General features: G+C 37.3%; 2 protein-coding genes and 1 pseudogene across 2 annotated transcripts; 2 read left to right on the top strand and 1 right to left on the bottom strand.

Moving 5' to 3' along the window:
* Positions 1–13,962: 13,962 nt before the first annotated feature.
* LOC113313286 (aquaporin TIP1-3-like) lies at positions 13,963–15,366 on the bottom strand. Its single transcript, XM_026562036.1, has 3 exons — positions 15,189–15,366; positions 14,845–15,095; positions 13,963–14,766 (listed from the first exon to the last, which is right to left on the bottom strand). The coding sequence occupies exons 1-3, from the start codon at positions 15,319–15,321 to the stop codon at positions 14,392–14,394; spliced, it is 759 nt and encodes a 252-aa protein (XP_026417821.1). The 5' UTR covers positions 15,322–15,366; the 3' UTR covers positions 13,963–14,391.
* A 1,028-nt stretch (positions 15,367–16,394) lies between these two features.
* LOC113312662 lies at positions 16,395–17,202 on the top strand (annotated as a pseudogene).
* A 6,449-nt stretch (positions 17,203–23,651) lies between these two features.
* On the top strand, positions 23,652–26,870 carry LOC113312661. The gene is made up of 6 exons (XM_026561396.1): positions 23,652–23,932; positions 24,062–24,129; positions 24,240–24,449; positions 24,645–25,137; positions 25,266–25,726; positions 26,293–26,870. The coding sequence occupies exons 1-6, from the start codon at positions 23,652–23,654 to the stop codon at positions 26,868–26,870; spliced, it is 2,091 nt and encodes a 696-aa protein (XP_026417181.1).
* The last annotated feature ends 345 nt before the right edge of the window (positions 26,871–27,215 follow it).

Here is a 27,215-nt window from a genome sequence, read left to right as displayed (position 1 = left end):
CCTGATTGAGGGAATCAAGACTGTAAAAAGAGACAATCTTCATATCAGGAATTGCAGTGGTTGCACTATATATTCTCTTGTGAGTTAGTTTTTTTTTTACTTTCATAACATCTGTCAATAAATATTACTTTCTTGGATACAGGATATCTTATTAGTTATTATTTTTTGCAGCTTTGGTTGGCTGAGCATTCTAACATAAATGAGATATCATCCGACATCGTCAAGGTCAGTTCCAATGCTACACCGAGAGCTGCGAAGTGGGACTTGGCAGCAATGAAGAAAGTAATGCTCAAGAAGAATATTACATTCTTAAAGGTACCTGTTTGTGAACATTTCATGATTTATAATTGACCTTCATGCATCTATGACAGTATCTCTAAATTCCTTAAAAATGAATGCATAATAAGTTACGTTAGCAAAAAAGGATAGCTGCATAATAAGTTATGCACCTTAATAACAATGCATAACATGTTATGCAGCCGAATGTATGAATGCATGTCCGGTTATGCATTTTTCAATATTGAAAAGGAGTTAAGCAGGGTTGTGTTTTTAAATGCATAATAAGTTATGCACCTTAACAAATCAATGCATGACATATTATTCAGTTCCAATATTAAGTGCATGACTAGTTATGCATTGTTTAGATTAGCTGCATCACAGGTTATGCATATAAAAAATGTTGTTATATTTGTTATGCATTCCTTTGATGAGTTTCATTAATCATGTTGTAGTATAATGAGAAATTTAAAGATGAGTACAGTGCAATGGATATGGAATTCTGTGAACCAAGAAAACCAAGAAAAAGGAAAGAGATATATGATCTCGTCGCAATGAATATTGAAGAGAACAGGGACAAGTATGAAGAAGCATTTATGGATGCGATTAAGATCATTGAACAAGAAACGTGTCCCCCCGATAGTGCTAAAGCAAGGTTGCAGATCATTGAAGCAAAGCTGAAAGACATGAAGCAGACTCAAGAGAGGAATAGACAGAGTGGAGTAGACTTAATTGAAAAGTTGTATAATTACGTGAAGGAATTGCTCGTTGATTGTGGCAACATAGAAGTGCAGGAGGAGTCGTCAGGTGGACCTAGTGTCAATGTATCATCAGCTGAGCCAAGCGACCCACTGAGCCAAAACTTGCCAAGGAATGAGACCCTTGTTGAACTGGTATCTTCAACTGAACCACCTACACAAGAATCAGTGCCAGAAGTTATCATACTCGATAGCCAAGACCAAACGGCTAGTCAAGGTATCCAGTCTTCACCTTTCAAGTTCATGGACATGGAAAAAGTTGTTAATCTCTCCAGGGACGACAAGGAAACAGAAACTCAAATGGAATTGGAGACAACACCAAATATAGCAACAACACAAGAAAGACTTGAAGCACATGAAAGAGACTTTTTGGCCGGTGGTGATGATGACATTCTTCCAGAAACTCAGAAGAAAGCAGAAGAATATGTGGTGCCCACATTTAATCTGCATTTATCACAACCTGCTGTTGCAATTAAAGATGATGTTGGTGGACCACAACAGGAAGCTGAAAATCTGCAACAACCCGCTGTTGAGATACCACAACATCAAACTGAAGAACCACAACAACCAGAAGATCCAGTGGCTGAAAAGCCACAACAAGTAGCTGTTAAGATGGTTGTTGATGCAGAGAAGGAGATGGTGGTTGAGAATCCTTTAACTCCTAGTGCCACAGAAGATGCTGAAAAAGAAAAAGGCTATAATGAAGATGCTGAGATGGAGATAATTTCACAAAACCTGGTACCTAAAATATAAACAGATTTTGTATTTTAAAACTTTTAGAAAAGCAACATAACATATTTTATTATGGTATTTTTATTAATGTCAAATCAACTATGTACTACTTATTATTTTTAATCAACTATAAACTGTTTACTATATTGTTGTTTTGCTGTTTAATCAACTATTTCCTTAATTTCATAATAAACTGTTTATATCTAACACATTTTGGTTACATGAATCTTTAGGAAGAAGACGTAGGAGGGGAGTTTGTACCAAGAACAGAATTTTTGAAGAGGTCACCATTGAAGAAAAATTCAGTAGTGAAGCGAAAAGCAAACAAGGCAGAAGAGGATGGGAAGCAACCAGGAAGCAAGGTAAGAAGAATCAAGGAAAGGAAAACATGGAATCAAAGGACAACCAGTATACTACTCAAAGATTGTGAGCTAGGGAAGCAGCAAAAGCAAAAAGACAAGCCTGATGAGAATAAAGTTGAAGAAGAAAATCCCCGTACGTCTGCTGGCTTGCCGTTCAGAAAATTACCTCCGCTGGAAACAATGGAATGCTTTCAATATTACAAGGATACAATAGAATCAGCCATGATGGAAGTACTGGAGACATACTTTGAGAATGCCAACTGCCTGTAAGTACATCAAAATTACCTTTATGCTTGTTTGCATAATATGTCATGCAGCTCCCAATGTTTAATGCATGGTTAGTTATGTATTGTTTAAAATATCTACATCACATGTTATGCAGCTCCAATGTTTAATGCATGTTCAGTTATGCAAAAAATGTTGTTATATTTATTATGCTTGTTTAAGAAATCAATGCATTACAGGTTATGCTTCTTATGAAATAAATGCATAACAAGTTATGCTTAAAAAAAACCATGCATAACACAACCCTCTAGTTTATGGTTCTGCCGCATGTCACTTGAATAAAACATCTCACCAATTATGTCTTATGTCATCTGCAGAAATTCGGCTTGGAGTATCAGAGAAGGAGAAGACCCGTACTTGTGGGATATTCGGATTCACGCAAATATAATAAGGAAGCTAATGAACAACGAATACTTAGAAGACCAAGTAGTACGCTACTACAGTTAGAGGTTGTTCAGGAAGCGGGAAAATGAAAAGATGGCTGGTAGTGTTGAACATAGGTATGCAGAGTCTGCATTCATGACGCCAGATGCTTGGGTAAGTCAAGAAAATAAAATCATTTTGCTACATAACAAGTCATTCATGCATATTATCTTATTTCCATATAATTACTTCTGCATAAAATGTTATGCAACTAGATTGAACTGCATAACAAGTTATTCAGCATTGTTTTCTACACCTATTGTGCACCCTTTCAATTGCATCCACTAACTTTTTTTCCTAAAAAATATTTCTTTTGCAATTCTTTGTTAAAACAAAGGAGAAAGATGGGATTGCCAAATTTGTTGGAGAATTCATCTTGAATCTCCCTATTGAAGTGGAGAGAATGTTCATTCCAATGAACTATATGACAAAGAAAAACCCTGCTGGTACACATTGGACATTGTTAGAGTATGACTTTTCAGAGGGTGAGTGGAACTACTATAACAGTCTTGAAGGCTATAAATCTAACTGCAAGAAACAAGCTCTCATAATGGCAAAGGCTTGTATGCCGTATTTGATACAAAGATATGATGAACTGAATCTATCACCACAAATCGTGGATATAAAGAGGGAACCGCTTGTATACAGGGATATTTTTACCAAGATTGTTCCTGAACAAGGTCATCATCCCGACTGCCTCATACTTGTATGCTATTATATGAAGATGAGCATGAAATCTCAAGTCAGGGACAAATGGCTGAAGTTGGGAAAGGAAGATGCAGTAGAAAAAGCCAACAAGAAAAGAATAAGTCTGGTATTGAAAATGCTGACGGATCTTGGAAACAATTGGGCGATAGATGCCAATGAAGACATCTCGGATGATGTTGCGCGTCAATGTGATGAAGCTGTGCATAATAGAGAGGCTCAAACGTAAATTTGTTTTAACAACCCGTCTGTTGTTGGTAGGTTGAGCAATTTAACTTGGGAGTGAAAACTAATGGGAAAGTAGTTAGTGTGAAGCTTAACTTCAGTCAGTAGTTATGTGTAATGTGTTGGTATGAAAACTTAACTTTAGTCAGTAGTTCTTGTCATAACAACTTATGTTATCTTGTCGATGTTTATATATATATATTTATTATATATCAATGCTGGTTTCAGTTATTCTATTTGCTGCAATCTTATTTCATTTAACTGTACTATGATATAAATCTTACAAGGAAAATGAAGGAACAACAGCTTACATATAAACATCTAAATAACAAGTTATGCAACAAAATAACCTGAATAACATGTTATTCCTAATAAAATAAATGTGCATGACTTGTTATGCAGACGCATGACTTGTTATGCAGATGCAGATGCATGAAGGAACCACATTTGCATGAGTCGTTATGAGGCCATCTTTAAAAGAATAAATGCATAACAGATCGTGCATCGTCGAAAAACAATGCATAAGAGATTATGCATCTTCAAAACAATAACGCATAATACGTCATGCATCATAAAAACTAATGCATAACAAGTTATGCATCATCAAAAACTAATGCATAATCCATTATGCATTTAAGAATAAAAATGAAAATATTATCTGATAGAAGCAGAAAAACACACAGTGAAAAAAAGTATTTTTCATAAAACCAATAAAAAAAAGAAACTAAGTAAAGAAAAAGTACTTGTTCATAAAAACTAATACAGAAACTAATGAAAGAAAAATGAATAAGGTTCAAACATAAAAGTAATAGTCTGAAGAAACAAACAAGATAATTGCTCTCTTTTAACTTCCCTTAGGTTGCTTCGGCGGCTTTGGAGGCTTCTTGTAACAGGTAGGATTCGTACATGTTTGCTTGTTATGATGACCAAGCTCAAAAGAATTACCACAGCGCATAGCGCTCCTGGGCGGCTTCTCATATCTGCTCAAATGCCTATTAGCTTGTGGTCTCCCTGGCGGCCTCCTAACATCAGGTACATCGATAATATCATTACCTTCATAAACTTCAGGCCTGTTATAGTTCGGAATAGGATGAATTGCATGGCTGTAGGCATTATTGAAGTATGAAGTAGTGAAATAAGGTTCAACAAAATCATAAGGATTAGAACCAGACATTGTTATCGATGCGAAAGCATGCACACATGGAAACCCATAGACGTGCCACCTCTGACAGGTACATGTCCTTGCCTCAAGGTTAACACTATGAGAACTGTCCCCTCCTTCCACTTCATAAACATGAGTATCGGACTGTATAACCAGCCAGGTTAAACCCCCATCAATAAGAGCCTTCATCTTATTTTCATTCTTCGGTGTGAGAATTTTTATGAAACTATTACCAGTATTCCGCCTTTCTGACATCATACTCATCACATCCTTCCTTATCTGATCCAGAAGAGCTTTGCAGGGAGCTTCTTGTGTACCTTCATCCAACTATTGAAGGATTCAACAAGAGTAGAAGATGTCCTACCATACCTACAACCCTGGAAAAAGGCATTTGACCACTTCTCTGGAGGGATATCTTCAATATAGTCGGCAACCCAACCACAACCAAGACCCCTAATAGTAGCGATGGCAGTTTGGAAACCTTCGGGACTAAGAGCATACGCAGCAGCTTGAAATGAATAAATAACTGCACCATACCTTTCGTCAGATGCATTAATAGGTAAGTTCATCTTAAGATGATAATAGCAGAAACTATGGAAGGCTCCAGGAAAGTAAAATGGAATCGCTCTCTTTAATCCTTCTGCACGATCAGATAAAAATGTAATTGGCCTTTGATCATGATCAAGAACATTGCTCAAATTCCTCATGAACCATTCCCAGTTATCATTATCTTCACCGGGTACCAGGGCCATGGCTAGTGGGAAGAAGTCTACATGAAGTATGTGCAGCTAAAAAAATGCATAATGGCTCATGCATCTAAACTAAATGATGCATCAGACATTATGCACCTAAAACAAAAAATTTATAATGTCTTATGCATCTAAACAGAAATAATGCATAACCAGAAAAAACAAATAATGCATAATGTTTTATGCATCTAAACTAAATGATGCATAAGACATTATGCATGTGCATAAAAAGGATGCATAAAATCAATAAGTGAAAACCATAATGCATAAGACATTATGCACCTAAAACAAAAAATGTATAATGTCTTATGCATCTAAAACAGAAATGATGCATAACCATAAAAGTGAAAACAATAATGCGTAAGACATTATGAAGCAAAAATAAATAATGCATGAGACATTATGCACATGTATAAAAAGAATGCATTATCAGAAAAATTACCATTTTCAGCATTGATAGCGGTTGCAGCCATGAGGCATCCTCTATATGTCCCTGTAAGAAAGGTAGCATCAACATAAACCATGAGGCGAAGGTAACGGTAACCATGGATGCATGCCTCGAAAGCAATAAAAAGACGCACAAACTTATTTGAAGGTGCCTCATCTTCTTATTTAGCTGAACTATCCTCGTTCGCTTCAGGTTCATCCGTTTGAACTTGAAAATCAATCCAACTCCCAGGATTTGTGTTGTGAATGGAATCTACATACCATGACAAATGCGAATACGACATGGCTTCATCATCAAATATATCCTCATACACTTTCTCTCTTCCGTTGTAAGCTTGGTAGTATTTCACATTGATCCCGTAGCTAGTTTTGAAAAACTTTGCAAAATCAGATACTTTGAAACTCGGATCACTTCGGATTTCATCCTTGATCAGACTAGAAACAAATTTACTGCTGAGCCTATGGAAAAGCCTTTCAGTTCCAACACCACAGGTATGACTGCTCTCATATTTCTTAACCTTAAGTATCCTGTTTTCAACATCAACAACACAAACCTTATACTCCCAAGGGAAATTTCTTTTGAGCATTTTGCATAGAACCTGCTAGGTTCATTCTTCTTATATACAAGAACACGCCCAGCTTTTAACTTGTATTTCTTCACTACGATACGTACCTCTGCTACACCTCCAAGAAACACTTTACCAACTTCACCAAGTAATTTATCCCAACCTTCAGTCCTAAGAACCTTGTTAACAGGAACATAACCATCTTCAAGGAAATTCACCATAGCTTGTTCGGGTTCAGGTTCTATTACACGACTACTTGAAGCTCTACTACGACTTCTGGAAGAATTACAGCCAACTTCGACAAGTAAATCAAAGCTCTTCTGACCTTTACAGTGGCAACGAGATAGAAAACATTGAAGCGGAATATCAGAATCAACTCGCACAAACTTGCTTCCATCATTAAAGGAAAATATGACATGATGCAGTAATAAACGAGTCCACTTCTGGCAAACGGATGTCTTCAAAGACTCCAAAGTTGTGTTGACATCAACAGGATGTGCTAAGAATTCACTGAAGTAGTGAATTACAGCTAGTGCACTACCAACATGCATTTTCACCCTGCAAAACACAAAGAGAAAAAACCAAACATATCTATCCTGCATATTGCTTCACAAAAATTCTTACTCAAAATTAAAAGATCAAATCAACAACAGCAAACAATCTACATTAACCATAATCAGATGAGAAATCAACATGATATCAAAATCAATAACAGATAACAAATCAAAAATAAGGATGGAAAAACAAATCAAATAAAAAATCTAACAGAACAGAAGCAAAACCTAGTAAATTGGTATGTCAACATCGGAACATGAAATCGAAACAAAAAAATTTAGTCGAAAAGATCTACATTGATGTTAACAAATTCAAAACCTAGAAAATAAACAAAAATTCAAAAACAAGCTTAAAAGATCTAAAAAACGATTCGAAAAACTAAATGAAGCTTCGAAAACCTAAAATAATAGATCCCAATCTTACAGAAACTAAAACATAGAATCGAATCAAGATTAAACAAAAATCAGAATCAAGATTGGAATAAAAACGTACGAATCTGAAACTTTGCAGAGTAAATTGAATCTCGGTAATCAAGGACAAGTGAGGCTAAAGCTTGCTGAGTAAATTGAATCTCGGTAATTAAGGATAATTCTCGATAATCAATCTCTCGATCAGAACAAGTGAGGCTAAAGCTTGAATTATCTTTTTCGAGTAAATCGAATATCTCAATCAGCTCCTTCTCAGCTATTGATAGTTCAATCTCTCAGCTCTCGCTCTCGATTGTTTTCTATCTCCTTCTCAATCTCTCAGAAACTGAATCTCTGAATCTAAATCTCTGCGCCTAAATCTCTAAAACTGAAACTGAAAGTGAGGCTAAACTGGGAAATAAAAAAGAAAATAAACGAATTTTGAAAACTCTGGGCATGCGAATAATTTGTTGGCCGCTTTTGGGTGCGCCCGTGAGATTTTGTGGGGGTGGGTTTCACAGTAGGAAAATGTGTAAGAATGGGTCTCCCTGTAGTTTTCACTTAAATAAACCTTGATAACTTACAAGGTTTTATAACTATTGTAATGGTAGATCTTGGATGTTGTCAATCATTCACCCTCCAATAGGGATGGTTAACAAAGAGGAATTGGTGCATCTTGGAGTTTCCTCGTTGTTAGCAGAGAATCTTGTACTAATTCAATATTTTACCTACTCAAATTTGCATTTTAGAAAACGATTTAACATCCATGAATGACATAAAATTAGCTAAAAGCAGCATGGCACCTTCAGTAGCTCCATTGGCTACTGTGTTATGAAACAGGCCAAGACTAGTCTTGCAGCTTGCTGGTATATGTTAGAACAATTGCTGAATTATGCCTGCAAAATAATCACACAAAAAACAAACAAAACATTGTTATGGCTGAGTCGCGGACTAGGTCGTTTTCTTTAAGACGTTTCGCGGCTCTGCCCAAGATTGTGCAAGAAGTTCTTCCATGTCGCGTCGTCCCCAGGATAAAACAACCGAGTTCAATATATCTTTCACAATCACTCTTGCGCCGTGAGGAATGTGATACTACTACACTTCATTCTTGCTCAGAATCTCTTATAGAAAACAAATGATATTCACAGATTGTTTTCTTTCACAAAAATATTTCCTTTGAGAACAAAAAACATAAAGAAGAACTCAACTCTCTCAATTTGTTTTTTCCAACCAAAATCTCTCTTTATATTAAAAGGTTTTAACATAATTTAATCAAATATAATTATGGTGTAGTTAACACCATTAACTCCACAATATGAAACCCTCAAAGTTATAATGGTGTGTTGTTAACACCATTAAAAGCAGAAAAATGAAACGGTCAAATTAATTATAGCAAAAATTAATTATTTTTAATAAAGACTAAATTTGCAAATAAAAAACATATTTATTGGGATAAAATATTTTAAAAATATATTCCCAACAATCCCCCACTTATATTTTTAAAACATTGAGCAAGAACGTACAGAGTTGTGCATAAGCAAAGGTGTCTCGCGACTTGAACCTTTACGTAGTGTTAATAGGCTCTCTTAAAATCTGACCATAGAGTGAGCATAAGTCTTAAACTATAAGAGATAAAAAGATTACTTAACACACACGACTATACTAGTGTAAAGTCTAAAGCCAACACATTATGGCCCTGCGCTTATATCCCAGTTTAATGAATGATCTAGAGAACTACCCATATTCTCATAGAAAGCGGCCACACTTTCACATTCATATAGGTGAGTCTATCAAGAGTACTCCTGAATGTACCCTACTCTAAATAGAGATATAAACATCATTAAGAGTTTAAAATTTTAAAATTAAAAATTAAACTCAACCTTTACTCGTTTCAGGATGTCATGCCGTGGGATGAATTTTTCAAAAGCATGATTCTCGCATCTCCATATCACCTATGACTTCGTCTAGTCCCTTTGAACCTATTTCTAGGTTGGGTATCCATCATAGATGACTCAATCTCAATGGGCATCAACCTCATTCCTAAGATGTATTCACATCTTCTTATCAATCCTTTCGTCAAAGGACTAATGGAAACTCGTTTCAGACACTATATAATCCATATTGTCATAAAATCAACTCTTATAGTTGTCGTTACATTCTCAATTCATGCAATAGCCGCGGTACTATCACATTCGATTAATATGTATGTTCCTCTATCTATTATAGGATCGAATCGCTCCATCCCTTAAGGGATTCAACTGAAAGGATGTCCCCAATCAGCTTCGCAATATCCTTAAAGGATTGCGGTAACCATTTAGATAGTGTATTTCTAGGCGTATGATGTGTTTGAAACACCTCATAACCTTCTCAATATTTTACCAATTTTCCATACTAGGATTGGAAAATCTGAATATAAAACCCCCACTATGGAAGCAATATATTACACCTCCACTACAAAAAATACTTATATATATAGTCAATCACGTAGCAAAGAAGCATATTGAGCTACCATACTCATGTCTAGTGCAATCACACATAATCTCAAAAGCATTAGCACTAAACCAAATGAGTGAAAACTTGTTTACAGTCAGACTATATATATTTCTGTCTCTTTTAAAAATTCTATTTTCATTGAAATGAAAATGATCCAAAGAAAGAAAAAATTCATTTCAAAAATATACATCATCTTCACTCAAGTCTTTCATGTCAAATAGCAAACTAAGCATGTTCTCAATTTCATTTTCATCCTATACGTTAGAATAAAAATTCAAAAAATCACTTATGCATACAAAACAAAGAGTATTGTGCATTTCACTTTCATCAATTCTGAAATCATTCGAATGAATCAAGTATACAATTTTTATTTTATAAATTGTTTTAAAGTTGTTTTTCAGAATATAAAGGATAACTTATCTAACTTATATGATTTCTTTTATTGTAGAAACTACACAGTTTTCCATGCTTGGTTTACATAGATTCTCATCCTTAACTTACACAAAAGTATATATTTCTACTTATGACTATAACAAATCATACATTGTAGAAACAACATCAACAAACAAGCATGTAAGTTATTTAGTGACATGAATGTAAGAGTCAACAATTTTCTGTTTGCTTGTCTAAAAACAATAGGCTCATAAAAACTTTTTGCCAAAGATTTAGTAGTTTGAAGAACAAAGTTACTCTCTATAAGAAGTTATCTTTCAAATTATAAGAAACAAAATATTCATGACTAAAATTTAGTCTCACTATATATGCTTTTCTAGGTTCATTCTTAGTGAATTAGTTGTCACCTTCATTTTTCTAGTTCCTATAATTTAATTCAAATGTGTTAAAGCATAGGATATGGAACCCCCACTATTTTGACTCAAACAAGAATTTCAAAACAATATCTAAAGATCCCAAAAATTGTGAAAAACTAATAAACCAATGATCTAAACCCAAAACGTTTTGTACAAGATAGCGTATAAAAATTCAAACAATTTTCGTGAAGACAACATCACCTAGTTAACTACTCAAAGAATCATATTTGATATCAATACAAGCCACTCAAAGCATCACACATGTTTTTATAAAATTCTCCAACATTTTATTTCATTTCAAACTTATGCAACTCGCGTTAGATTTGAAACGGTACATGCTTTTATGAGTTATGTAAGAATACATACATGTTATTCAAAAATCCACCAAGTTTATAAGAAAATGTAACATGCTCATATTCATCACTAACTCACTGATTTCTTAAAATGCATGACAAAATCTCATATTTCAAATATTCAAAATTCAATTTGTGTTATGATAAAATTGCAATATTATGCTCAAACATTTTATCCATAACATATCATTTGTATTATTGAATTGATCAAACTCAACAAATTTCTAATCCCAATCTTGTAAATAACAAGATAGGCGGAAACTAGAATTCTTTCTCATTTCGGAAGTGTGAACATCTTTAACAAGATTGTTCTACCCAAAGTAAACTTTGAGATCGTACCAATACCGAAAATCCTAGTAATGTGAGTATATCTCAACACCACTTTCTTTCAAACGATTTGGTTCAACTTTTGATCCATAACCTATCAAAACAAACATGGTGTAAAACGCCAATATATACCAACCTCTCACCGTATCCACAATTTACATTAACTTAGCTTGAAAAGCATTGTTAATAATATTTGATATCCTTACAATGTCTTGCAAGAATAACAAATAAATTCATAATCAATATTATGTTCATTTCTTGGTGAGAGTTGATATTCACATTAGTTTTGACTAGGTTTCTAATTATTTCGGTTTTGGGTTCGTATAAAATTCCATCTCATAAGTTCCAAACTTATATGAGTCACATGTTTATTGTCATACACAATAATTCTCAATATCTTGTTTCCCTAAAATTTATTTTAAGATTGAACAATCAATTTATTCACTTTAGAATGTCATTATTTGATCACTACAATAACTACAAATAGTTCATCAAACATACTTCAATTGCTTTTAAAGCTCAATTGGTTTTAAACCATTGTCCATTCTTTGCGCACTAACAAAGAAATCACCAACTCCATTACTCCACACATCGATTAATCTCCCGCAATTTTTTTATTTCATTAGAAAATAAAATTTCCTCAAGTAAGTGAATTTTCACCTGTCACAATCATGTACATGTGAGCATTTGAAACCAAAAAAAAAAATGTAAGGTATGCACTTACATAATTACTTGAAAATCAAATAAAACATAGCACTCCATGTTTCTCTTAAGTTTCAAACAAAGATTCAAAGTTATATAGTTATAACATATAGTTATAACTTTCCACTAAGCATATTATCAAGCACATGTGGTGCATTAGCTTAATCTCTAACAATGATCTTCTTTTTCATTTCCAAAACAAGAGTATGAAGTAATAATAATCAAAATCAAAATCAAAACATGAATTTTAATATAATTTATTACATCTCAATCTTTAATCTCTAATGTCAAGTATCATCTCCTATTTTGGACAAACGTACACAACGATTTTGAAATCACCACATCTCTCAATCGAAAAATCCAAACAGGAAATTTCAAAATGAGTTTCGAAGATAAGTTCATAATTTATAAGTTTTATGTTTCACACAAACCCAAAATATCAGCACAGAGATCAGAAATACTAAATTAATCAATACTAAATTTCTAATCGTCAGAAATTTTCAACAACATTATTCAGTTTCGTAAAATACTCTAAAAATACTTTTCGGACTCCAAAAATTATGAAATTTTAAAGGGATGATCCACATGATTTCTCATATACTCGATTAAAATTTCAAGACCCAATTCCTTTTCGTTAAAGATATGCGCATAAAACTCTACAACATGTTAAAAACACCCATTTATCATCAACAATATTTTTCTATGTCAAAAATTCACAAAAAAAAATATTTAACCATGTTATTCCTAGTCCATCAAGATCATACATAAATTTACTTTAGGTATTAAGTAAACTAATTCCAAGCATCTTGCTAAATTGCTAAAGAAGAATTATACCGTTTATATAATTTAATAAAACAAATTAAACAATGATACTTATCGCGTTTCAGCAATCGTTTCTTTTGATATCCGTGGAAGAATAGAACGTCTTAAAATTGTTGGGACAATTGCTGAATTATGACTGCAAAATAATCACACAAAAAACAAACAAAACATTGTTATGGCTGAGTCGCGGATTAGGTCGTTTTCTTTAAGACGTTTCGCGGCTCTGCCCAAGATTGTGCAAGCAGTTCTTCCATGTCGCGTCGTCCCCAGGATAAAACAACCGAGTTCAATATATCTTTCACAATCACTCTTGCACCGTGAGGAATGTGATACTACTACACTTCATTCTTGCTCAGAATCTCTTATAGAAAACAAATGATATTCACAGATTGTTTTCTTTCACAAAAATATTTCCTTTGAGAACAAAAAACATAAAGAAGAACTCAACTCTCTCAATTTGTTTTTTCCAACCAAAATCTCTCTTTATATTAAAAGGTTTTAACATAATTTAATCAAATATAATTATGGTGTAGTTAACACCATTAACTCCACAATATGAAACCCTCAAAATTATAATGGTGTGTTGTTAACAACATTAAAAGCAGAAAAATGAAACGGTCAAATTAATTACAGCAAAAATTAATTACTTTTAATAAAGACTAAATTTATAAATAAAAAACATATTTATTGGGATAAAATATTTTAAATATATATTCCCAACAGTATATGTCCGTATGCTTTTTGGAATGAATGGAGTAGCAATATAGAAAAAAGGTAGTAAGAGGAGTAAAAAATAGTGCAAGATTCAATGAGCCGAAATTCCATTTCTATTTACCCTTAACATCTCTCTCTGTAAATGGAAAAATCCAACATTTTCCAATCAACTGAACAAAGAACCCCATCTTATGAACGTGGCAAGATAGTTTCAAGTGTATGCACCAGAAATCACAATTTCGATTCAAATTTCTGAGGCACAGATTCGATACTAAACTAAACTAAACTGGTTGAGAGAATTACTCGATCATTATATAACTGCATTACAAGAAAAAAGTGGTCGATCTCCCAATAATTCTAGTACATGATCAAATCACTGAAAATTTAGAATTCAAATCCGCATTAATAAAGAAACTCCTACCCAAAACTACTCGAAAACTGAAAGAAACAAAGAGCTCATATCTAACAACAACCCAAGCATAGAGAGAGATGCATTCCCAACCCAAAATGTTCTACTTTCTAGTAATCTGTTGTAGGAAGTTGTTCGTGGTTGTTTTCGCCGATGAAGATAGTGTCATATATAATAGCAGCCAGTGCTGCCCCGATAAATGGACCTAACCAATAGACCCAATGATTGGTCCATGTCCAGCTAACAACAGCAGGACCAAATGAAACCGCAGGGTTCATAGATGCACCTTCGAAGGCTCCACTAACTAGGATGTTAGCACCCACAATGAAACCAATCGCAATTGGTGCAATCGTTCCTAAATTTCCGTTCTTTGGGTCAACAGCAGTAGCATAGACAGTGTAAACAAGACCAAATGTCATCACAATCTCGAACACCACTGCATTTGATGAACTAACACCTGCTGATAGAGAGAATGCTGCTATTTCCTGTTTTTCAATTCCAAATCAGTTTTGATAATATTTATTACAATTTTGAATCTTAGCAATCACTTTTATCTCTCTTACCATTCCTCCCGTAGCAAACTTAAGAAGCAAACAAGCAGCGACAGAGCCCAGTAACTGCGCAATCCAATACAAAATTCCTCTCAACAACGTAATGTGACCTCCAACTAAAGCACCAAATGTAACAGCAGGATTCACATGTCCACCTGAGATATTCGCTCCAACACAAACCGCTACAATGAGTGCGAATGCATGAGCTAATGAAGCCGATATTAAGCCCGCAGGTGTTGCTGATCCATCATGAGTGATTTTACCTGCAAAAATTATTAATTAATAATACATTACAAACTCAATGGTAGCTCAGCATTCTTAATCATAATACTTGGAACTATTAGTTAACATCTTACTGAAAGCCATCCCGGATCCTTGCCCTGCAAACACAAATATGAGCATTGATATGAACTCGGCCAGCGCCGCTCTCAGAGCTTCAGGCTGACTGGCTTCTCCAGGCATTCCAACTGCAATTCTACTCAGTGGCATATTCAATAACTCTAATTTTTGTTTGCTGAATTAATTACAGTCCTTTCTTACTGTTTTCTTCTCATGAAAAATGGTCTCTATTTATAACTATATTAACGGCTAAATTACCTGTTACCGCCGGTCTTAGAAGGAGAAATTTTCCCGTCAGTAGTCGTACAGCTATCTGGACGGGGCCTCCAGTCCAATAATAACCTGCCACGGAAATTCGGATCATGAGATCTTGACGTGGTAGGACTGGAATGAATGTCGTTGTCTTTGTCCCATCACGAAAGATTTGTTGTGGACCGGGTTTATTAATTTTCCTTTGACCGACCTTTCCCGTCTGGATGATTCTGAAAATAGGCATTGTTCGATGTTGTGACTTGTGAGGATTATCAAAGTTAGTTTCCCAACGGTGCTGCACGTAAAAGGCCAGTATTATACAACTCAAACTCTAGTCTCGTCTTTTTTTTTGTGTCGGTCCTTTTTCGTGTCTGGTTGAATTTATCGCGTCGAGATATTCTTTAAGTACCTCTTTTCTAATAATTTTTTTCCTTTTGATCTATTAAAAAAATAAAAATCCTCTAACTAAAAAGATTTCAAATTTCCAGGGATGAGGTGGTCCAACCCGACAATCCGACTTACAACTCTAGTATTTTTTTAAGGATGAGCATGGGTGGTCCAACTCGGCGATCCGACCTAATCCACTCGCGATTTGACGGGTGGATACGCAACCCGCTCATGGGTGGATTGGATATGGATCCATTCTTGAAAATCCATTAAATATTAGATTGGTTGCGGTGCATGTTTAGAAATGTGAAAACTACAGACACATCCGTTATTAAGACTTTGGTCACTGTGAAACCCACCGACAAAATAGTTCAGGCGCGCACCCAATTTTGATGAGAAAATTTCTCACAAACCCAGAAATTATAAAATTATGTTCCGGTATATTTTTCACTTCTCTTCTTTCTCTCTCGTTTTCTACTGTTCTTCTCGTCTCTCCGGCGATCTCAATTCAAAGGAATTGAGCTTGATTTTGTGTGAATAATCTCTAGGAAGTTTAGTAGCTTGATGGATCGAGGGAGAAGGTGATGGTGCTGAAGTCGATTGAGCTCTGGAAGAAGAAGAAAAGGGTAAGCTAATTGAGGGTTTCGTAAATGATTGCTCTTTCAACTTAGTGCTTAGTTCATTATTAACTTTTTCTTGTTTGATGAAACTTCAGGTTGATTTGTTAAAGAACAAGTTTGGATTTGATGATGTTTTCAACTATAGAGAAGATCCCGACTTGACCACAACTTTGAAAAGGTGCGCTTCTACATTTATTCTGTGGGAATTTTTATTAGTACCACCGGCCATTACTATACTAGTTAAAACCATTTTCTTGCTTTCCTTTGTTCGTATCTTTGTTTACCATGTTCGGATTCACATAGTTTTTATCTGACCAAAGCGAAGTGCAACTCCAACTCCTAATTTGTTTGAATACTGTGTGCGCTTTCGGATTCACATAGTTCTTGCTTCAGGTACTTTCCTAAGGGTATTGATGTTTACTTTGAGAATGCGGGTGGAAAGATACTTGAAGCTGTCCTCCCTAATATGGCTCTCCATGGAAGAATTTTTGTTTGTGGAATGATTTCACAGTATAATCTTGAGCAGCCTGACGGGGTTCACAACTTATTTCTTCTTATCACAAAACGTGTTCGGATGGAAGGATTAATTGTTTCAGACCACTATCACCTTTACCCAAAGTTCATGGAAATGATGAAACAACATTTCAAGGAAGGGAAGTTGGTTTACGTAGAAGATACAGTGGAAGGTCTTGAGAGTGCTCCTGCTGCATTTATGTGTCTTTTTACTGGCTAAAACATAGGGAAGCAGGTAGTCCGAGTTGCTCGTGAATGATTACTGTATACGTGACATCTATTGTATCCTTAGACTGGATTTTACCCTTAGGACAACTAAATTGCATCCTATCTTTGTAGGGGAAATAGTACCTGGCCTATGGCTTAGAATGTAGCTATTGAGTTCTATTATCCATGTCAGTTATGGATATCATATACTGGTTTTTTACTTCTTCTTTTTAGTTTAGTTTTTTGAATAGTTTGCTCATTGGTCGTCCGTTTTTTACATTTTTTCCCATAAACTCAACTTTCAGTGACTGGTGCTGGAGTGAATTTGCAGTAGAATCCCTTGTCCTGTCTCAGTAAGTGGAAAATTTCTGAAGTCAGATGTGCATTCTGACCCAGAAGAAAGATAATTGCATCTCTGGTGGTGTATGGCAGTGGCAGCTGATGCACTGAGCAGGGTTGTGTTGCAGAAGTAGAGCTGAGATGGAAGCAAGCACAGGCCTGGTGCAAGACAGAAGTTCGGAAGGGGGAGCTACAAGAGAAAACGATATGGATGTTGGAGAGAAAATTAAGAGTATAAAGCCATGCTCAACGATATTCCATCAATCAGTCATTGGTTAGAGCATTGGTGGAAGCTTTTAAGCATGGAAACACAAACACAAAGAGATATGCTCAAGATGCTCTTACTAGCTTAAAACACATATCCGGTGTCAGTGGGAAGAACTCAAGTCAAGGAAAAATGCGAAGATAAGGTTTCAGGCGAATGGTTATGTTATGCATTTATAAAAATAGCCGAATGGTTATGTTATGCATTCATAAAAATGGATGCATAACCTATTATGCATCTACAAATTTTGTTGCATAATTTGTTATGGAGTCCATAAAACGGTTGCATAACACGTTATGCATCAACTTTTTTGTCACTATTAAAACCAACAAAAACAAAGACTGCATAACTTGTCATGCATCTACAATAATATCTGCATAATATGTTATGCATTCGCGAAAATAGATGCATAACCTATTATGCATTCGCGAAAATACGGCTGCATAATGCATTATGCATCTATTTTTTATGTACGCACTAATACAATGGTTACATAACTTGTTATAGAAGCATAACTTTGTTATGCAGATGCATAATTTGTTATGCAGTGGAGAAAATGGTTGCATAATTCGTTATGCGTCTGCAGAATGTGTTATGCATCTTTTTTTGTGGCTGCATAATGGTTATATATCAAGTTTCGAAAATTTTGCCTAAAATGATGATCACCTCCGATTTTTTCGTGAACAACAAAAATTTGATATTGTTGTTTGTACTCGTTATGTAGCTCTCTTAAAATGATTTTCCAACGATATAAAATTTGTAAAATTCCAAGGCGCGGATTTTTAGATATGTTATATCCAAGTTGCGTTGCCAATTATACCCCTGAAAAATTAGGCTACATAACGAGTTATGCCTGAAAAAATAGTATGCATAACGAGTTATGTATTGATTCTTAATAATTTCGGATAATTTTGGGTGTCACGGTATCTAAAACTAATTATCGGCTTGACAATAAGAATATTATTTTTATTGGGCCTGCCCCTAATTTTCCCTTTAGAAATCCATTGGACACCCATTTTTTTTTGCTAAGTCTAATAGTTTATTAAAACAAAAAACGTAATTACAAGAATTACAAGGGAAGGCTCTAAGGCCTCCCACCCCGATAAACCAAAAAGGTAAAAAGTAACAAAAAAGAAACCTTAAAAGGCTCTTAAAAATAACTAATATAACAAGAAGAGAAGTTATCTACGTCATATTCTTCTTATTTGGTTACCAATTTTGCACGCTTTACTTTTGGATATAATGGTGTCCAAGTCTTAAACTTCTTCACAAAATTCTCACTCTTCATCTTCATCCAAAGCATAATTACCAGGGACAAGCTTGATTGGAGTTTGAGTTTGATTAGAATGAGTAGGCCTAGGTGATCTACCCTTTTGAGCCTGAAGACCCAAACTACTAATAACCGGAGAATCATCCAAAATATTCCCAGATCAGTCCTTCCTTCCAACATCGCATGAGCTAGGAGACAAACCTCCCTTTGAGATATTAAAGCATCCAAACGTGCACGGAATGCTTCAGATTTTTTTTTCAAATCAGGACCCTCCCTTTCCCATTCCGAGCTACCCATATCCAAAACAGTCTTTGGTTCATGATCAGGCTCAACTAGATCTTCCGGAACATGCCTAATTAAGTCCGCAACCTTTCGTGTATCAGGATCCTTAGCATTGCAGCCATTCACCAAATCCAAGCCAGAAACTGCATTGTCTTGAGCCCCAATGGAATGCGCTGCAAACTCAAGGTAAAGATTCTAGGAAACCTCCCCGGAAACTAAGCTAACATCACCCTGAGCCTTGCAAACAACCTCCATATCAGTAACTACAATAATATCTTGTGCCATATGAACAGATGAATCAGATTTAGCCTCGGAATCCTTAGCCATCGGACACCCGTACCCGCTAGGGTGAGGGTATTTTCAAAATCATGCAACGTATGAATGTAAAATTTAGCAATTAGTGGTATATCTACTCAGTCAAACATAAAAGGATATTTATCCAAGAATGATTTAGGATATTATAAATCATTAATTAAACAAAAAAAATATTACTTTCACTTTCATTTAACTTACTTTTCTTTTGATACAAACCTGAAGATCCACCCGTCTCTAATCCATCCACCAGCCCGCCCACAAATGTTAGACATGCGATTGATGGATCGGATGCGGACGAAAATATAGCACCAAGCAATTTAGATGGGTCGAGTGTGGATGACACCAAATCCACGGATTTTACCCGTTGCTCACCCCTATCTAGCTTACATTTTGTATCCTGAATCAATTTAAACCCAAAATAAACCCCAATAGAAACCTACGAATTACTGGTTACTACTAGTTTTTTTTGATCCGTTTAATGACTGGCCTGCCCATTTGAAGTGGTCCTTTTTCATGTTTTTGGACTAAAAATATTAATCATAGTTCCATACACGGGCGGGATTTCTAAGTTGTCTTTCCTAAGTATGGAAATACACTCATGTATATAAGAAGATTCTAGGTTTTTTTTTCTAGTTTCTGTCTTTATTAAGAGAGTTGTAGCGATTTTTTTCTCTCTCAGTTTTTTTTTCTTTCTATTTGTTGAATATTTTCTCTTGTTTGAAAAATTAGGTTTGAACTCCAAATTGAGAAGAATCAAAATTAAGATTTTGATTTCATTGATAGTGGTTGTTGAGTTTCACTTTAGCAATTAGGTTTTTAATTATGGTAGAAAAGGGGGACATTGAACAACAATTTTGGAAGTAATAGTAAAAGTAAGAAGAAGAAGATTCGAGAATGGACCAGTATCGTGGATATATCAATTTTAGGTTTTTGTTGAAACCTAATTCCATGAGGGCTAGGTCAATTTTGGATTATTTTTTTGAGTACATTGTTTGTACCCTATTATTTTTACACTAGAAATGGGCTTATTTGGGCCTAATATGTTCCTTTCATTAGCCAAGTATGACTAACTAGGCCTCACCAACACCTTACATAGATGTCCATGTGCATAGGTCCAAATCAAGCAAGGAACCCCTTCACCACTGCCACGTCAGCAATGCTGGCCAACCAAAATCTGCCACGTCAGAAATGCTGACCAAACAAAATCCGCCATGTCAGCAACGAGGTGCCACGACAGCATGCCACGTTAGCAAGTCCGACCAACCAAAAGCTGCCACGTCAGCATCGGAATGACACGTCGTCATCATAAGCACGGTCAGCAGCTGACGTCGGCAGATGTTGATGCCATAGGAATATTCTGTTACCGTTACTAACAGCGTCAGAATATGCCAAGAATATGCCGTAATCATTAACAACGTCATCACGCCGTTAGCATTTTCTGTTATGACGTCAGCACTACGTCATCATCATCATCAGCAGCAGTGGCCGGCGACTGCATCTTCTCCGGCAATGGTGCAGCACCAGGTCGCCAGTGGCATGCCGGTTCCGTCATCTTCTTCGGCAACAGTGACCGTTGCAGGTTGCCGGCGGCATGCCCGGCGAATGGACAGAATTCCGTCCGGCAGCAGCAACGATTCTTCCAGTGCATCTCGGAGTAACATAACCTCGTAGCCCCAGGATGTTTACGCACCGCTCATTTACATTGGAGGATTTTTACACCCACCGATTTGAACTGATCCGACTCACTGATTTCAGCCGAGTTAAACTGTTGACTCATTGATGTTTCATCCCAACACCATTTAACCTTGCGAATGTATACGCCCCACTGTGGGCTTGGGTTAACTACTTGGGCTTGGCATTTTACACTCATTTGTTTGGGCCAATCCTTTGCACCCTCTTACTTAGCTAATTCCATAACCTTAGTGAAAGTTTCTGGAACATTTTTGGAGGCATGCAGGGAATATCAATGACAGAGCCATGCAGAGAATATCAATGCAGGGAGACATGCAGAGGATATCAATGCAGGGAGACATGCAGGGGATTTAATACAATTTATATTCACCTCGAAATTAGAGTGAGGCCCTAATTGATAACATATAAATATAGGCGTTCACAACCCCAAATGGTATGCAATCTTCCTCACTAAAATAATTGTGAGAAACCTAAGCTAACTTAAGCATCGGGTTTTTTTTTGCAGGTACCCCCCTACACTTTCCAATTGGAGAAAAAAGCAGCAGATCAATCTTCAACAAATCACATCAAATTCATGTTTGAGGTAGAAGAATATTTTACCATACAAACATTGGCGCCGACTAAGGGTTTCGAGAAAAGAAAATCGTGTTTTCCAAAATCAAGTTATGGCAGTAGTCAAACAAACTGCGCGAAGTGTCGATTCTGTTAGCAATTCTCAACAGCGCAGGAGACGGGAAACTGAAAGGCACGAGATTGAGGTTCAGTCAGCTCCAGCAGTACCCTCTGGAAACAGGCAGGGTCGAGATCGTGCTCATGACAGATCCCTGGATCGTATTCGGGATCGAGATCGTTCCCGTGACAGAAACCCAGATCTGAATCTGCGGAGCGAAAAACAACCAGTGATCGATGACGAAGGAATTGATGTTGATGGGGAAAACCCACAAGTTCGAGGAAATAGAGGTCGTGTATTCGGCAGCCCATTAAGGAGGAATGACGATCGACAGGACCTGCGAGATGGACGAACCGCGACTCCTAGTACAGAGGAAGAACTGTTGCGCAATCGGCTGAACGAGGTGGAGGATGAGAACGCTCTCCTGAGATTAGAACGTGAGAACCAGTCTCGACCTAGGTCTGGAAATTTGAACAACCAGAGGGGTCGATCTATGTGGCAGCGCCTTGGAAATCATATTAGCCCACAAGCTGCAGACCAAAAAAGATAAATGACCAATCTTGATCGACCAGAGAAAAATCTGTTGGTCACTGGAGATCTACCTAAACGAAGGCGTGTACGACCCCGGCAAGCAGGGACCCGGACAGCTGCGAAACAACAGAGTGCGGCCAGAACTACCACCCATTCAAAACGTCTCAGGAATGATGAAGATGAGGTTCGAGATCGGCACGATGAGAGAGAATTTTCGCCTAATTACTATGCTCGTTCGGAGCAAGAGAGAGTTGGAAGAGAGCCCACTGGACCCCAAAGGAAAAGAATGAGATCTAAAGCTCATATTACAGAGGACCGAGATTATGAGAAGGAAAACAGTTCCTCAGATGGCGATGTGGATGCAGTAACAGAAGCTCGCCTTTGCAATATGATCGAGAAAGTAATGTCGAAAAAGCGTTACAGAGAGGAAAAGATGGACATGTTGCATCGAGCCGCTGGGGATATTTTCAAACTGAATATCAGAGAATTCCGGCCGCCAATGAATTTTCAGGTTCCCAAGCTTCCAGAATTTGACGAGAAAACAGATGATCCAGATCAGCATGTTGTACACTATGAAACTACCATGACTCTGTGGAAGTTCAACTATGAGTTGATGTGCAAGATGTTTCCACAGTCACCGACTGGAGGAGCAATAACGTGGTTAAATCAGCTCCCGCCACAGTCGATCGGGACTTACCGTAAGTTGATTGACGAATTTTGTTCCAACTAAAAATACAACAAACATGATCGGAAGGGATGCCATGCATTATTCCTTCTGGGAATTCAGAAGGAGGAAAACATTAGACAGTTTACTCGACGCTTCAAGCAAGAGTTGGCCGATGTGGATGGATCTAATGATCAAGTCGTCATTGCAGCCTACAAACAGGCATACCATCATGATCACAGAGGTGTGTAAGTTTCCTTGGTCAAGAGACCACCAAAGACTTTAGAAGAACTGTATGATCGAACATAAGAATACGCTCAAGTGGAGGATCATTCCAAAGCTCGAGAGACGAGAGATGTCAACAGATCATCCAATCATCCAAATGATGGGAAGAAAGACAAGTCAAAGAACCGAAATCGAGCGGGAAGCATAACGACCGAGGTGAAGTTCGAGAGAAAAACCAAGGAGAATGAATGGAAACTGGATATCAGAAATATCATGATATGAAGCTGACACCATTGAACATACGCCTTACAAAGTTGTATGAGAAAATAAGAAAGGACTTGAGCCCCCCTCGACCTTTGCCAGCGGAGACACGTGATAAACGTGATAAGAGCAAATACTGCAACTTTCATAAAGACCATGGTCACAAGACTGGGAATTGCCGCTCTTTAAAGATCGAGGTCCAGCGAATGATAGACGCTGGAAAGCTACAAGAGTACGTGAAAAAGGATTTTGGGAAAGGTCATGGACAGTTTGGCACAACACATGTGATTAATGCACATGTGATTAACACCAGTCACGCCGGGATCCATTGAATGACCAGGAGAAAGTTCGGGCAGTTAAAATAATGATACTTGACAAATCAAATCGATTTTATCAGTGAAAATGGAGCAGAAATCCGGGATCTTGGATGCACAAAGATCGAGTTCTCTGAAGCAGACATAATAGGTATATATGCCCCCACAATGATGTTATTGTCATAACTGCTTGGATTGGCATGTTTCGTGTACACCGGATTCTAGTGGATACAGGAAGCTCGGTGAGCGTTTTGTTTGCAGGAGCCTATTCCTCCATGAATCTCCCACACGACTTAATCGAAGAGCATGAAAATCCAATTATCAGTTTCAGTGGTGAAGTTACAAAGGCGATTGGAAAAGTGAAGATACCTATAACAGTAGCTGACAAGTCCGTTTTAGGCAATTTCTTGTTGCTTGATTGTCGAGCTCCATACAATGCGATTGTAGGACGAGACTGGCTGCATGAGATCGGTGCAGTCACATCCTCATATCATCAATATCTGATGATTATTACACCCGAAGGAGTCGTGAAATTTAGATTCGACCAGATGGCCACCCACAAATGTCATGAGAGTGCTATGGATAAGTACAAGAAGTCAGAAATTAGCGGGAACCAAATCATGCGAGTCGAGCAGCAATAACAATTACAGAATCCTCTCCCTCCAGAATCATATATAGGAGAGGACGCAGCTGAACCCCCAACAATTGAGAAACTGATCGAGGTACAAATTGGAGATAAGAAGCACAAAATAACGTTCTTAGGGGAAGATCTTCCTTCCCACGAACGTGATGGTTTGATAACATTGCTAAGGGTAAACGCCAACGTTTTCGCATGGAGTTTTGCGGAGATGCATGTGATAGATCCGAATGTAGCCTGCCACAGGCTAAATATCGATGAGAAGTTTCACCCAGTTCGTCAGAAAATCAGGAATATTACGCAAAGCAAAAAAGATGGATTTACTGCAGAAGTCGAAAAGTTGTTGGAAGCAGGCTTTATTCGACCAGTGCAGTATCCTCGCTGGCTGTCTAATGTTACACCCGTTCCAAAGAATAATGGTAAAATTCGTGTCTGTATCGATTTTACTGATTTGAATAAAGCATGTCCGAGTGATCCGTACCCGCTACCGCGGATAAGAGATTTGGTGGATGCAACCTCAGGGTACGGGAGACTCTCATTCATGGAAGGTTTTCGGGGTATAACCAAATACCTTTGTTCGAGGAAGACCAAGAGCATATTGCGTTCGTGACTCACAGAGGAGTTTACTGCTATGCTGTAATGTCGTTCAGTCTAAAGAACGCAGAGGAGACATATCAGCATTTGGTAGACCATATGTTCAAGGATCTGATTGGGAAGACGATGGAAGTATATATCGACGATACAGTAGTGAAATCTGAGCAAAAGGAGTCGCATTTTCTTGATCTGCAGAAGATGTTTGATATCTTGAGGCAATATCTTATGAAGATTAATCCAACAAAATGTTCATTCGGGCTATCCTCGGGAAAGTTCCTCGGATACTTGATGACGCACAGAGGAATCGAGGCGAATCCGGAGCAAATCAGAGCCATCATAGAGATGTCATCCCCAAGAACGAAGAAGGAGGTCCAGAAGCTAGCGGGACGATTAACATCTTTAAATTGTTTCATTTCACGCTCGTTGGATCGATTTAAACCATTCTTTGATTTTTTGAAGAAAACGGTGAATTTTGGTTGGACGTATAAGTGTGAAAAGCTTTCAATGAGATCAAACAGTATTTGTCAACTCCCCTAGTTTTGGTGAGTCCAAAAACTGGACAACCTATCGAAGTTTATCTGGATGCAACGGAGAACGATGTAAGTGCAGTGTTGTTTGTTACGGATCCACATGAAAAACATGTTTACTTCGTCAGTAAATATTTTACGGGGGCGGAATCACGGTACAAGAAAATTGAGAAGATAGCACTTGCACTGTTGCATGCATCTCGTCGCCTCAAACCTTATTTCCAAGGGAGGCAGATCGTTGTCTATTCATAATACCCACTGAAGAGAATCCTGGAACGTGCTGGTGATTCCAGCCGACTAGCCATATGGTCAAATTTTCTGGGGGCGTATGAAATCAAGTACGAAACCAGAACTGCAGAGAAGGGACACGCCCTGGCTGTACTGCTAGCATATTTTCCTGTGGATGACATAAAAACGGTTGTCGGAGAAGAAGAGGAGTTGTACAAACCCATAGAGTCAACCACTGATCAGACTGGGGGCGAGTCCGCAATGGAGGTTGATACACCTGAGCCTCTATGGACTATGTTCACTGATGGGTCATGAAACGTTGGTGGAGCTGGAGTTGGATGTGTCATCCTTACTCCCGAAGGTTCGAGGATCGAGAAAGCGACCAGATTGGGCTTTCGAGCTTCAAACAATGAATCTGAATATGAAGCAGCAATTATCGGTTTAAAGGCTGCCAAACACTTAGACGCAAAGAACGTGAAACTGGTAACTGATTATATGCTAGTAGTTAACCAGTTTTTGGGAACCTACATAGCCAAGGAAGAGAGGATGGCCTTATATTTGGATCATATAAGAGAGTTGGCAAATGAATTCGACCAGTTCTCTATTGGGCAACGACCACAGTTGGAAAACAGGCATGCACATGCTTTAGCATATCTATCTTCCGCGGTCGATACTGATACCACCCGTTTCGTTGTAGTGGATTTCCAAGAATTACCTAGCATCTCTGACAGCCACTTTGTTCTGGCTCTCGAACACGCTAGTGGGAGCGAGAGGGAAACTACATCAGCACAGGGAGATACCGAGAACGTTGACAACAATATGTATGTTGACGGTCCAGTGATAGATGATTCAAGCAGTCCTGCTGAAAACACTTCAGACTGGCGTCAAGCTTATGTCGGTATTTGACAACCAGTGAACTTCCAGAAGATGAGCATCTCGCAACAAAAGTGAAGAAGAATGCTTGGATATATTCAATGATCGATGGGAAGTTGTACCGCAAACCTGTAGCTTTGGAGCCATTTTTGCGGTGCATATCAGCCGAATAAGGGCAACAGATATTGGCGGAGGCTCATGAAGGAATATGTGGCAACCATTATGGAGGGCGCAATCTCGCGCACAGGATACTTGCCCAGGTATACTTCTGGCCATACATGCAGAAAGATGCTAAAGAATACGCGCAGAAATGCGTGACATGCCAAGAGCACGCTCCAATTCCTAAAAGGCTCTCCAACAGATTGCATCCAGTTTTTA

Source organism: Papaver somniferum, chromosome 9 (genome assembly GCF_003573695.1).
Source record: "Papaver somniferum cultivar HN1 chromosome 9, ASM357369v1, whole genome shotgun sequence".
NCBI classification, from domain to species: domain Eukaryota; kingdom Viridiplantae; phylum Streptophyta; class Magnoliopsida; order Ranunculales; family Papaveraceae; genus Papaver; species Papaver somniferum.
Note: the sequence above shows the minus strand (reverse complement) of the source record. Positions and strands in the feature narration are given on the sequence as shown.

Coding starts and splice junctions, on each gene's coding strand:
- LOC113313286 (XM_026562036.1), bottom strand. CDS start 15,321: ATGCCACTGAGTAGAATTGCAGTTGGAATGCCTGGAGAAGCCAGTCAG. Junction 15,096..15,188: donor AGGATCCGGGATGGCTTTCA/GTAAGATGTTAA, acceptor TAATTTTTGCAG/GTAAAATCACTCATGATGGA. Junction 14,767..14,844: donor AGTTTGCTACGGGAGGAATG/GTAAGAGAGATA, acceptor ATTGAAAAACAG/GAAATAGCAGCATTCTCTCT.
- LOC113312661 (XM_026561396.1), top strand. CDS start 23,652: ATGGAAACTGGATATCAGAAATATCATGATATGAAGCTGACACCATTG. Junction 24,450..24,644: donor AGACTGGCTGCATGAGATCG/GTGCAGTCACAT, acceptor CTCTCCCTCCAG/AATCATATATAGGAGAGGAC. Junction 25,138..25,265: donor TTGGTGGATGCAACCTCAGG/GTACGGGAGACT, acceptor AATGTCGTTCAG/TCTAAAGAACGCAGAGGAGA.